This window comes from Engystomops pustulosus, chromosome 10 (assembly GCF_040894005.1).
Source record: "Engystomops pustulosus chromosome 10, aEngPut4.maternal, whole genome shotgun sequence".
Classification (NCBI taxonomy): Eukaryota; Metazoa; Chordata; class Amphibia; order Anura; family Leptodactylidae; genus Engystomops; species Engystomops pustulosus.
The window spans coordinates 54,350,164-54,363,908 of NC_092420.1; the positions used below are offsets into that span (position 1 = coordinate 54,350,164).

Below are 13,745 nucleotides of genomic sequence, written 5' to 3' on the forward strand. Positions count from 1 at the left end.
TCTTATAAAATCACTTCTTAGTTTACCAATTAAATTATTAAAAATATATATTTTATGTAAACCTCCATACTTGGGGAAAACACAGAAAGGAAAGATTTAGGATAGATCAATAATGACATGTGATCTCTGGGGATCATACCTTTGGGACCCCTACTATTACTGGAATGGAGCTTTAAAAGGAGAGGAGCCTGTAGAAAACTACATTTTTTTTTACAATATTTTCATCATGTTTTAATCATTTTTGATGATTTTCTAAAAATGTTTCCATGTGACCATCCATTACATTGGATAAATATTACTATATCCTGTAAATTGTCTCTCTGACCACATGGATTAACAATAGACTGACACTTGGTACACAGGGGATTTATGAGCAGTCGCCTCATTTACCATAAAGACAAGATTGCAACATAGAAACCCCCATCATTGCGTCCACTACTGACAATAGATGATGTCACATTGTATTTACATCGGCACAAATCATCCCTACAAAACTCTTCAGACAATTGCTGCTATGGAGGCTGCGGTGAAGAATATTATTCATTAGTGTTACTAGAGCTCAGGTAAGATGACAGCCCCCCCATAAGAGTCAAAAAATAAAACTATGGAAGAAAACAAAAAAATGACCTGTTCTTTATTAGATATACAAATTATAACCGTAGCAGAGCACAGTCCCAATCTAAATGGCGCATCTGCAACATTTTTGCAAGGTTTTCGACCAAAACAACAATTTTTTTTGAAAGTGGGTGCGACAGAGCAGGGAGAATGGTGCAGACACCTCGGCCCCTTGTATTTTCTACAGCCGAATTCTCTACCAGGTCTGACATTGCTTTCTGCCACACAAGTGCGCTCCTGCGACACCAAGTCTTAATAGGTTCCCCCCAATATGTAGACACTTTATATATTAGTATAAATACAGCAGGTAGGTGTTGTAACATTGAAATGGTAGTCTAACACAATTTGTTTTCATAGTAGATAAATTACACTTACCTCTCTGTCTGACTCGGGGTCCGTCAACGAATATCTGGGTGCTTTGACCTGCACGTAAGCCCTTCAACCAATCATTGAGTGATAAAACTCCATTCAAACAGAACATAACTGCTGAGAGCACGGATTGGCTGAAGCGCTCACATACCAGCCAATAGGGGATACAGACCTGTCATTGGATCCTAGATGGACAGAGTCAGAAAACCCTTTAAACAACATTTATCCTAAAAGTAAGAAAAGCAACCCGACAGCTTTATTTCAAGTTTCTAGACAATTTTAATGGTAAAACTGAAACCTTCCCATCAGGGGGAGCAGAAGCGCTGATTTCAGTATGTTTATGTGTATATTTTATTTGGCTCTTTTTGAAAGCTTGTGCTTTTTTTTTTTTTTTTTTAACTTCTGTGACTTCAGGTGATCTAAAATGTTTTTCAAGAAAATCCCTGTGGTTCTATACCTTTGAAAAGTTTACAGCGAATTATAAAAAAAAAAGAAAAACTTGTATCCTAGGCAAATGATACGGTACACTGCATAAAAATTAAATAGATCTATAACTTGTAATCTCTTCATCGTGGCCATACAACCCGTCTACACCAGATTTACACATCAGAGAATGTTTGATGTCAATAAGATGGAGATCAGCTTGTTAACATATGCATGAAGCAAAAATCAGCTTGTTACAAAACCGGTCTACCCCCTATATAAACAGAAAACACTACTTCTAGAGCACTATAGCATTGACACGTGTTCACCTTATGACACTACATACAGAACTCATCTAAATAACAAGTTGAGTAACTGTATAAACACAAAGAATGACTTATCTTGGACTGATCTGTAGTTATAGCCAGTGTTATAGACAAGTAGCATTTACAATCCTGCGTCCTTCAGAGCAAAACTCTCCCAACATTCCTGGTCAACAAAAGTGCCTGAACCATTAGGATAAGGCCTTCTGAATGTGCAAAAATACAATTTAAAATGTAATTCTGTATTAGGAGAGGTACATCACTACAAACAGTAGTTTGTTTTTCTCACTTATGTTTTCTGGGTCACATTTTGACACCAGGAATGTAATCATTAGCTAGAGACAGGTTCCAATAGCTTATGCTATTCCAAAAATGCCTGTCAGCATTCTGAATTATTTCAGTACTTTATAAAACTTTATTTCACTCCATGCCAGCAGGTAGTCCTGAGAATGTGGGATCTTGGTCTCTTCGTGCGTTATTCCTCCACACCATTTCCCTCTCCTAAGCTGGAGGAGTATAGAGAGAAAGAAACTGAGACATAGGCATGCAGGATGCAGCAGGACTCACCATACGCTGCTGTTAGGGTGCCAGGTAATGTGAAATAAAATTATATAGAGAACTGAAATGATTCAGAATGCTGACAAAGGCATTTTTAAAATTAGCATAGAATAGGCTATTGGAACATGTTACCAGCTAAAAATTACATCCCAGGTTCACTTTAAGAGTAAAGTTAGTTGGAAATGCCCTAAAAAAAACTAAATAAATAAACGACTATAAAAACGTTTAACAATCAAAACTATTCCTGAAGCCCAGGAAGGTGTCAATAGGCATTGGGATACTTAGTCTTGTGTACATAGGTTGACGACAAGTGAACTACTGCTTGTGTGTGGTTGATAGCTCACCCTTGCCGTCAGCACATCCCCTTGTAGGACCAGAGCTAGGCAGCCAAAAATAACACTAATTATTGTGGTAGAACAATCATGAACAAGCTACGACGGCTGCAGCATGTTACTACAAAGTGAACAAGCGCTGATCCATTTGTGGTGCGCTGGCACTCATCTTCAGTATAAATAAGCCTAAACCACTTCTATCTCTGTAACAAAAAATATTTTTGGCAGTAAGAAATCATCAGTGAGTTGCTTAGTCACTGCTGATGGTTTACTAGTCTTGACATTCACCTCATTCAATTGTTTTCTCAAATGAACAAAACTTTAGTTCAACCGGGAACAAAACCTTATGGAATTACATGCTACAAGATGTTACATCAAGGACTATCCTGCCAGTAGGAGCACTAGCAACCGACGAAATGCTGAGCGCACTTATCAGAGGTCAGGGAGATGAAAGAAAACGACTGCCGCCGAGACTGGAACACCTCCCGTGCTGGGCTCCAAAATAAAGCAACTGACAGAGAAGCATCGAGAACGTACCGTATATACTCGAGTATAAGCCAACCCGACTAGGAGCCAAGGCAACTCATTTTACCAGAAAAACCTGGGAAAACAAACTGACTCAAGTATAAGCCTAAGGCGCCAACCCCACAGATTTAGTGATCTATCATAAGTTGGCGACTCCTCTCTAAAACAGGTTTAGTGCCACATCTGAAGTCCCACTTTACCCACAGTTACTCTCCGCCCTCGCAAGTTCTGCGTTTCCATTTTACCGAGTCACGGTATTTATTACTGCAGGCCATTTACTGGGAAGCGGGAAAAAATTGCAATATATTGCAGTATATGACAGTTTTGCTACTGGCACATTGTCACAGATCTGCTTATATAGATATATATATATATATATATATATATGTGCGATAGTCTTATATAGACTCCAGGCAGTCATGGTTACAGATCTTCACTCCCCAATGATATCACTGAAGGAGCGACAATCTGGAACAGTATGGTGAGACGCACGTACTGCTGGGTTTTAAATGCAGCATTGCCACAGGGATTTAACGGTGTCACATACCTGCAATCAGGGGTGTTAGATGCAGGTGATTACTGCAATATTTTGTATGGAGAGGCACCCCCAGTGAGCCCTCTCTTTACACCCCTTGCTGCCCATCGATGTACTATTACAGCGTTTTGTGGTAAAGAGTGAAGTTAAATGCTCTTTACGGTCACCTCCAGTTTTAGTGCCCCCCTCTTATGATTTTAGGCCCATTTGGCCCATTTTGATCCACCACATTTTCACTGACATCCACATAAATGAACTATATGTTATATTCCCTGGCATGAGAGAAGGCACGTCCTGCCCGGCCAGCTCTTCCCATCTACTCCTCCTCATGTCTCATGAGTAATATCACAGGTTCTTTAGCCTCCTAACATTAGCAAACTGTACCTCATGTATGTATCTGATCACATGAAATCACATTGGCCTCCATGGACTTTTACTCCTCCCCAGCCTCCATGGAGGCTGCTGTGATTTCATATGAACCAATACATATATGGGTTAGATGTTCTAGATGTAACAGGGCCTTCAATTACGTCATCCTGATCACATGACTAAGTGCCCAATGATGTAACAGAACTCTCCATACGATAGAATATCATTCTGTTAATAAGGAACAAGGAAGCAGGGCAAGGCCAATACATTTTAATATGCATGACTCACATCATAGTTTAAATAAATCCTTTATTTTGGGTGGGTTAATTTGCATGACAAGTTTTTTTTGTTTTTTTGTTTTTTTAAAGAGAACCTATCTTTCTTTCCCAACATGGGAACTCATTCTCTGTATCCAGCGCTGGAGATGCGGTTATGTCACTGCTGATCGCCACTGCTGGGATACAGGTGTGTGGTCTTCAGTGCATGTCAGAGCCGCGTGCCAACTTATTAGACCCTGCACTGCCACAGCTTTCAACAGTATCGGCAAGATACTGAGACAAGGAGGGCAAGCTTCCATCATCATTAAGGCACCACTTTGGGGCAGGAGCAAGATCCCTTGGTCACCCATCAACAACCTGTCGCAACCATTGGGGGGTGCCACACAGCAGCCCAGGGTCCACTGAAGGACCCTAGGACTGTCTGGGATACATATCTATCAGAAGCTTAATAAAAGGCAGGGACATACAATGCACTGAACTGCATAAGAAATGCAGTGCATTATACAAGAGAACAAATAATCTAATTTCAGTGTCTCTTTGTGGGAAAAAGTAATATAAAAAAATGTAAAAAAATATAAAAATGATAAATAATATATCATATATTACACATATGTATAAAAGTCTGCAAAACAAGTAAAAACCCAATCCAGGTTACAAAACTATAATTGCATTTATCCCGTATGACAAAAATTAAAAAAAAAAAAAAAAAAATTTGCCCTAATTTATTTTTTATTTATTCATCCATCACACAAAAAAATGTTAATGCTGTATGTGTATAGATTTTTTTATTATTATTTTTATTTAGGTTTGATTATAGAGGCAAACAAAAGAAATAAAAGTTCACCAGTAGGATATATGAAACCCAAAAGTGTGCTATTGAAAACTACATTTTACTCCAAAAATAAAATCCATACAGCTATATATACAGAAAAATAAAAAAGCCATTGCTTGTAAAAGACATTAACTTAAAAAAAAAAAAAAACAGAAAATTGCCTGGGCATCAACGTAGAAAACAGGTGAAGAGGTAAGTTGTTAAAATTATGAGTGTGAATGGCACTGGGGGTGCAGACCCCCTCTGTGGTGCAGCTTCACAGGCTGTTACAGTGTGCAATCCCCCTCCCCCACTATGTGCTGAAAATTCTTGTGCTGTGATGAGATTACATCAGGTAGTACTCTACAAGGGGGAAGTGCTGAGGGAGCATAGTTGGAGGGCGAGACAGTGTAACAGCCTATGAATCTGCAGCACAGAGGGGCTCTGGGAACCACTGCAGTAGCCCTTCAGTATTATTAGCATACTTTTAAAATTAGATTTAAGAAGGAAGGAGGCCATGGATAACAAATATAAGATTACCATAGCCACAGTAGCTGGATCTATGAGCAAGTGTCCCTGGTTTAGATTTTATTTGATGTTCTCCTCTATCTGTTAGCCATGTTCATCAGTGAGAGTCAGTCTGCTGAGACGCCCACTGATGGGGATGCTCCATTTAATCAAGGAAACAGGTGGAGTCACACTGATCAGCCACCAGCAGTCTACACAGTATCTCCAAATCTGTGGATGAACATTACCATTGTTTTTGGCTGTGAACTGGCCACACATACAATGGCTACCTCATGGTTGCATCGCTTTCTCTTGGGCATAATCATAGTGCATGCATCGTGCCTCACATCACCATATAAATACAGGGCCAGTGCAATTCCTGCCCGTCTTTGCGGCAGGAGCAGTCATTTCCTATGGACATCAGTGGTGTGAGTGGCAATTACCGTCCTATGACAGACAAGTTGCAAGCAATAGCAAAAAGCCAGCTGCTGGCGTCCCTAAAAATAGACACCGAGTTGTGGACCAACCCCTTTAATGTACCCCATTTTAAAATGCTAAACTTTCAATCGTAGTCCTCAGTTATTTTAGATTGCAAGTCTTGGGGAAATGGAGATAGTGTATCTAAAAAAACATTAGGGATAAGTTGGGGTGCAAGATAAAAATAATAATAAAATGAGCAAAACGTTCTTAAGTATTAAATACCATACTAGACAAATGAAATACCTTTATCATCCTAGACAGGTCCCCGGCATCTGCAAGTTCCAAGACTATGTTCAGTTCATTGTCTTCAATAAACGATGCATAGTATTTTATTACATTTGGATGGTTCAGTTGCTAAACAAAATAGAAAAAAGAAATTGAAAGGTAGCAAAGGTCCAAACTCAAATTAATAGGGACTAGAAAGGCGACAACTTTGTTACATGTTGTTCCAAGAACAGTGCCGGTTGTGTGTGGTACTGTACCCAACTACCATCCTACAGGGATAACACTAGCAAGGCTACATATCATTATGGCACTATGATCCCCTCAGGAAAAGTTATGTAAATTGTATTCCTTCTAAAAAAATTTAATTTGTGCCACTAGGATGGAAACTGTCCAAAAAGGTTTGGTAAACCGTGTCCCTAAAGTCCCTTACCCCTTTCATCCGTGGATGTAGTGGAGAGAGACCCTAAATAATCCATGGGCTACACTTTTAGGTGCAATATATCTTTGCAATTCTCCTGATAATGTTATTATCATAACGTCGTAAAGGTCATTAGTTAGGATTCTCAGAAGACCCCTTTAATAACAATTTATTATGATTACGTAAATGTCTGCAGAATCATTTGCAGAAATTTCTGTAATAATGCATCTTAAAGGGCTTCTACCATATTTGACTGTTATTCTGTATCCACAACTGTTAGGACTCCACCGGGCACGAGGACAGTTGTCCCACTCCAGTGTCCATGCCACTCAATACTATAGAAGTGTCACAACCTGCCAAGCGCAGCAGAACACTGAGTGCTGGAGATAGCCAAGCGCTGTGCTCAGCAATTTCTGAGGCTCCCATGGTACTAAATGGAAGAGCCGGGCACGTGCTCTTCCTTCTGTCACAAGGATCCACAGTTCTCGTAATCGGTGGGGGTCCGTTCTCATGAATCAGCAGTCGGATCCCTTCAGATCAGAATAGTGTTGCAGGGATACCAGAATTTGTCATTCTCACCTGTAGCAAGTAAGTGACATGCTGAAAAAAAAAATCCTTCAAAGTATCATTTTGGTATTGAATGTTGTGATACTAATTTAGTATCACAATTACAATACTTACTATACTTAAAGAGAACCCGTCATGCAAAATAACCCGCCTAAACTAAATATATTTTCATAAACTGCCATTAGAGAGCATTGCCTCTATCCCTTCATTGTCCCTCTACATGCCTGTAAACCTAAGCAATGAGGTCCTAAAGCTGTATGCAAATGACCTGTGAAATGTCCAATGAAGCATTAGCATATTCAAGCTGTCCACTCTATTCATGAGTGGGAGGCACAGCCACACCCCCAGCGCTTGACTGACCTGTATAATGATGCGAGGCTGTATAATGATGTGCTTCCTGGTGCTGGTGGCCACGCCCCCTGCAGCCTGTGTGTGCATGTGTGTGTGTTTAGGAGAGATACAGCAGCTCCAGGCAGCCATGTTACAGCAGAACGTGTCAGATTCATGTGTAGCTGATGTCTGTGTCTCTCACTGTATATTAGGAGGATGCAGCATGTCAGCAGATGCAGCACACACTAGCCATGCTTTACTATACATTACACACAGACATGAGCAGGGGGAGGAGAGGGGAGGGGGAACAGGGGTGACATCACTGCCTCTGACCATGTGACCAGCCTCATTTACATGATAAAGAATAGATGATTTTACAATGATTAATGTATGAAATAACTAGATAAAGGCTGGGATGGGATCCTTGTAATCTGCTCCAACAGGTAGTAGTGACAGGACAAGTGACACAGACCTGATGACAGGTGTCCTTTAAATCAGTATCACAACATTCAATACCAAAATGATACTTTGCCATATAAGTAAAGAAATATTTTTGGCATGTCACTCTACAGCGGTACTGAGATTCCACTATTGATTTTTTCTACTATGTGTGTAAGGAACTGACAGCTACTACTTCAGGAATCCGTACAACATAATAGTCACCTGGTACTGAAATAACAGATTGACATCAATATTTCCAATGTTGATTTTAGAAGGACGGAGGCCATGGATAACAAATATAAGACCACAGTCAGTAAGTGTCCCTGCTCTATCATGATGGATTTTCATGGTAAATTTCTGTGCTGTGGACTGATTGGAATAGTTTGCTAATGAAATAATCTGATTATATCTGGTTGTTTACTAGCAATGGCGGGGACATATCAGTAAACCACATATGCAATCCTCATTTTGTGATAAATAGTTGGAGGGCAGCATATACTCCCACTGTGTTTGTTATAAGGAAACAGCAAAGTGACTTTTAATGCAGTTTTATTCTAAGATGTAAACATCTTTCTTCCCTTATTTAAGAAGATGCCAAGTTCACAGGAGATGTGAAAACTACGTGGTTCAAAGCCTTCATGTGGCACATTGGAAAAAGGGTCTCAGCTAAAGACGAAAGTAACAACAAAATCATCAAAGCTGCAGATTTCACACAAAAAGCGCACTGTACAAACAAATCTTAGGGTTACTTCAAAAAGTGTTTACCTTAAGGAGGTCAATCTCTTTGATACAGTCTGCTCTTGCCTTGGCATCCATCAAATCAAAAATCTGCGAGGGATTAAATAAAGATGAACATGCGGTTATTTACAAAGACGCCATTAATGCGGAGGCATAGCGGCGATGCCTGAACGCTGCTCTACGGATGATCATTACGTGACATGCCTCAGGCTTGTGGAACTACATTCCCACCCTCAAAGATAGAAAATCGGGCAACACACACACACTTGGACAAAGCTAACAAAACGCATGACATGGACTGTGCCTCATTTCTACTGTAGTATTCCACAATTAAAGCTGCGACAACAAATTCTCTGATGACAACGAGCGCTAAAATACTTTGATTCTGTCTCAGACTAAACAAATCTGAGCAGGATACATGTAACAGTCACTGTGGGCCTTTCAAGGAGATAAAGCTGGTGAGCTGCCCTTGGGGAGTTACAATCACATCTCTTCTATGCAGTGACAGCTCCCTCCCCAGCAGGATGGATGGAGAAATATGAGGACACACAGTGACTTGTCATTGGAGCCGCTCGCACTGCGCTCCGGCTGGAACCTCTGCCATCAGCTGGGAAAGTGACAGGATACTCGCTGCTACTTTATAGCTACTTATGGCTTCTTCGCGCCCGCTACCTGAGATATACTGTATATACACACTGCCGGCTTAGACCACTTTGCGACTGCTACAACTTCTCGATATTTAAGCCATTGTTTATGTAAACGTGTACATGTCATTGGATGCAAACTACAGATGAGAATATAGGAATGAGCCTTGTTAGGGAAAGGCCCAGTCAGTGTTTTTTAGTAAAAAGCTGAAATTTTGGAAATTCTCCTATTCAATCACTAAGCTTTGGAACGGGAACAGCTGAAGATTAGGGGAGGCCATTTGTTTTTCACTCGCTTTAACCCAATTAATGTCCTTTAACCCTTTTATTAAGGGAGTAAATATCATCTTCTGCATGTTGTACTTTCCCAATTAGTAGTATCAGTGATCTACAATCCACAGCCGTCAGTAATTGCGTATATGTAAAACAATAAGACACAGGATCTACAGTCCTCAAAGTGAGGTTTACATTTTACAGGACCTGTAGTTACATATTATGAGAGATGACAAGGTTGACCAGAGGAGCCACCACTAGTCATGTGACTATGACATGATGATATTACCCTTTAGCTGACAGATGGGAACCACTTCCTTCCTGGTCACAAACTGAGGACTAGAGACGTCTGTAGCGGCAATACACAAAGCATACGGTACAACTTATACCTCTGTAGAGGACATAGACTTGTATGGCATAAAAGAGAACAATAACTGAGCTGGTGGCTGCATGTGTGCACAATGCTAAAATGCGGGATGTGGTCTGGTAACTGAAAAGAAAGACCCTCTCCAGTTTGGGGGCCCATATAAATGGTACAGAAGAAGAATAAACTTGTGCGGCCCAACTGTGGATTCGCAAGCTGTAGCGGAAAACGTACAAAATAACATATCACAAAAATCACAAAGGCGGCTTTGAAACGCTTCATTCTAATGAAAGGAATCTCCAGCAGAATAGTTGAAACAAATCCACAGTTCTTTTCAGTAGTGAGTTTTGCATATTGTAATAGCATTCGGAAAGCTGCTGGCAGCTGTCATTCACTGCAAACACAGAAAAAGCAGATCTCCCACAAATATATGCAGATGTTATGCAGATTAAAAGGGAACAGGGATTCAAAGACAAGGATGTGCTACTAAATGAGCCGGCTTAGCAGTGGGGGATACTGGGAGCTCATATTCTGTTATGGTCTGGTCAATAGGCGGAAACATTATAAAAGCGATGGAAGACTTATCACTCATACCCCCCTATATGTATACAGTCCTGAGAAACTGGAATTTTATATATGCCGCGTACATTCAACCAGGGATGTGTGTACCATCAGATATTAGTTATGCAGCTAGAATTAATTACAGAAAAATCCAAATCATATGGTAACATCATACATATAAAAAAATGAAATATCTTATATATATACAATCGAGATGGAGCATTATATTACTGGAAAGCCTCATGCAGAGGAGCGCATGCTACGCACGGGCCACAATACACTTGCTGTGCTGTGTACAATACACTTATATGGCAGCCATATGCTAGTTGCCGTTTGTACATCTAGCGTACGGCCGCCATATAGGTGTGTGTGCACGGGCCTAAGGCTACATTAACACAAGGTTTAAGGATACGTTGGGAGGATTACCACACTGTATGCTCACAAAGTGGGATACATCGTCCTGTTTCTCCCCTTCCCCTTTGAAGTGGGAGGAGGAATTATGTTCAGGGTGATGTCACTGCCCTTGTATCGAGATTGATATCACTGGGGATATCCTTGAGCTTAAAGGGAACCTGTCACCAGGAGACCCATTTTTAGCACTCCCCCAGTCCCCACAGAGCATAGTATATACACTGCCAAAGTGTTTTTGTATAAAAAAAATAGGTTTTACAGAAAAAAAGATATGTTATATTGTACCTTTCATTAGCATCTGCTGTGTGACTAGGCAGTTGCCCAATGGGAGGGGCTGGAAAGGAGCAGTCCCCCCCCACCCTTGGGAAACATGTGACCTTTTCAAATATATGAATAACTCCCCACACTTGGGATTGGCTGTAGAGGAGCAGGGGGCGTCGCTAAGACCAGTGATGGGTGTTTTCATATATTTGAAAAGTTCACATGGAGTAGCTGTTCCCCAAGGGTGGGGGGAATACTGCTCCTTTCCAGCCCCTCCCAAAAGGCAACTGCCTAGTCACACAGCACATGCTAATGAAAGGTACAATATAACATATCTTTTTTCTGTAAAACCAATTTTTAATACAAAAACACTTTGGCAGTGTATGTACTATGCTCTGTGGGGACTGGGGGAGTGCTAAAAATGGGTCTCCTGCTGACAGGTTCCCTTTAAAAGGGTATTCTAATCCAGGAATTCATATTTAATTTAATTCATCTTCCATAAACAAGCTGTCCCTGGATATGACCACCCTCACTGGCAGTGGTGGCCACACATGCGCTTTTGAGGTCTCTGCCGGACCACCTGGATTCAGCATTCACTACTGCAGGACGGCTCTAGGACATGTAGCAACTCCTCGACATTTCATATAAGAAATAGTCTAGTTTCTTTGTGCAATCACACCAGCGGAGGTCGTATCTAAGGACCATAATCTGGTTTCTAAGCAAGGCTTCATTTATGGGTAATTATCTTCACGCAGATACATTTTCTAAATAACATCCAATTGAAGAAATGGCAAATGAATTAAATGAAACATCAATGCTCAGACGAGAATACCCCTCTAAGCTCACCGGAGGAGAATGCAATACATTGCATTTTTCCCCATAGACTCTAGTGGCCTCCTCTGAGTATATACGTTGCTCAGCTAGAGGGAGCAGAATGGGCAGAGGCAGCTTGATACGTCTTTCCATCTTGTGTTTTCCACAGTATGAACTGTATGCTGTGCAGATAGAGGCAAAAGGCATGTCTGTCAGTGTAAGTCTAGGGATATGCTCAGCTTATATGCTGGGAGCTCTCCTGCCATATATACAGAGTGTATTAAAAAATAAAAATCCCTAATTTAGGGATTGGAGAGTCTGCCAGAACAGTAGCCACTAACAAAAGCAGCTCCTTAACTACCTTCCCTTACTATTTTCTAACAAGTGTCCAGGAATCTGAGCTAAGGGTGAGGCAGAGGATTCCTGTATTAGTCATCCCAATTCATGCCTATCACATAAAGGTAAAAAGGCATACAACAGAGATTTCATCACTATTATAGGGAAAGGCATTTACCAGCGCTCAACTATTTCCCAATGTCGCACATAGAGAAAATGGAGCACAATAGACACGGGCAACTGTTGCTCCAATCATATGGAAAGACCATCCCCATCCTAAAGATGAAATGTCCACTGCTCAGACACTTACGGTATTCCCACACTGTGGAGAGCAGGGGACAAGATTCTTTAGTGGATAATCCCTTTAAATGAGCAATAGGTCCTTAATCAAGATAAATGACAAGTAAAACAATAACATGAAATGAAATGTTCTTTCCTATATTTGCTTACCTGGACCTTTTTTAAAGCGACAGGTACTCTATCCAAAAGGCACGTGGCTCTGTAAACTTCACTGAATTGACCCCGTCCAATCTTCTTCTCAATCTGAAAGTTGCCCAGTGTGTTGTAACCCATGTCTGGCCGCAGCGCTTTCTATATATGTGAAATACAGAAGAAACAATGTGAAGCATGCTGCCTATGCGACTGAAAAATACTCTCTATACCAGTGGTGGCGAACCTATGGCACGGGTGCCAGAGGTGGCACTCTGAGCTCTTTCTGTGGGCACCCAGGCCATTGCCCCAGCACACCAGACAGGATTCAAAGAATCTTCCTGCAGTTCCAAGCAGCTTAAAAGATGCTGCTTTCGGTCCTATATTAAAGTGATACTTACTTACTGCTTGGGAGTGTAGGAAGAGGGTGAATGAGTAGACAGGGCCGGATTATCTTTGGAGGACCTCCTGATAGCCACACGATTCTCTGTGTACAGAGGGATTCTGGAAAGAAGCTAAAATTATGCAAATTTTCCATCTTGTCCTCAGGCCAATATGATCGAAATTTTTTGAATAACAGGGAGCAATAAGTTACTGCTTTAATTTTTGTTGTCACCTCGCGATAAATAAGGGGGGTTTGGGGTTGCAGTTTGGGCACTCAGCCACCAAAAGGTTCGCCATCACTGCTCTATACAATAGCTGTTCTGATGTCAATGCCCGGAGCATATCACTAGCATAGGCCGTCATCATCTTTGTACTATTCAAGAAAATACTTTGTTCTGCCACTACTAAGTACATGGAACCATGAT

The 13,745-nt window shown here is 41.0% G+C and overlaps 1 protein-coding gene across 1 annotated transcript in view; it reads right to left on the reverse strand.

Annotated features, from left to right (window-relative positions):
* The window catches only part of NEK7 (NIMA related kinase 7), a 58,066-nt gene that overhangs the window by 21,134 nt on the left and 23,187 nt on the right, over positions 1-13,745 (reverse strand). Inside the window, exons 3-5 of the mRNA XM_072128318.1 lie at positions 12,958-13,098; positions 8,872-8,934; positions 6,369-6,479 (exon numbers count right to left, since the gene is read on the reverse strand). Coding sequence (XP_071984419.1) covers positions 6,369-6,479; positions 8,872-8,934; positions 12,958-13,098 — 315 coding nt within the window. The remainder of the gene's footprint in view (positions 1-6,368; positions 6,480-8,871; positions 8,935-12,957; positions 13,099-13,745) is intronic.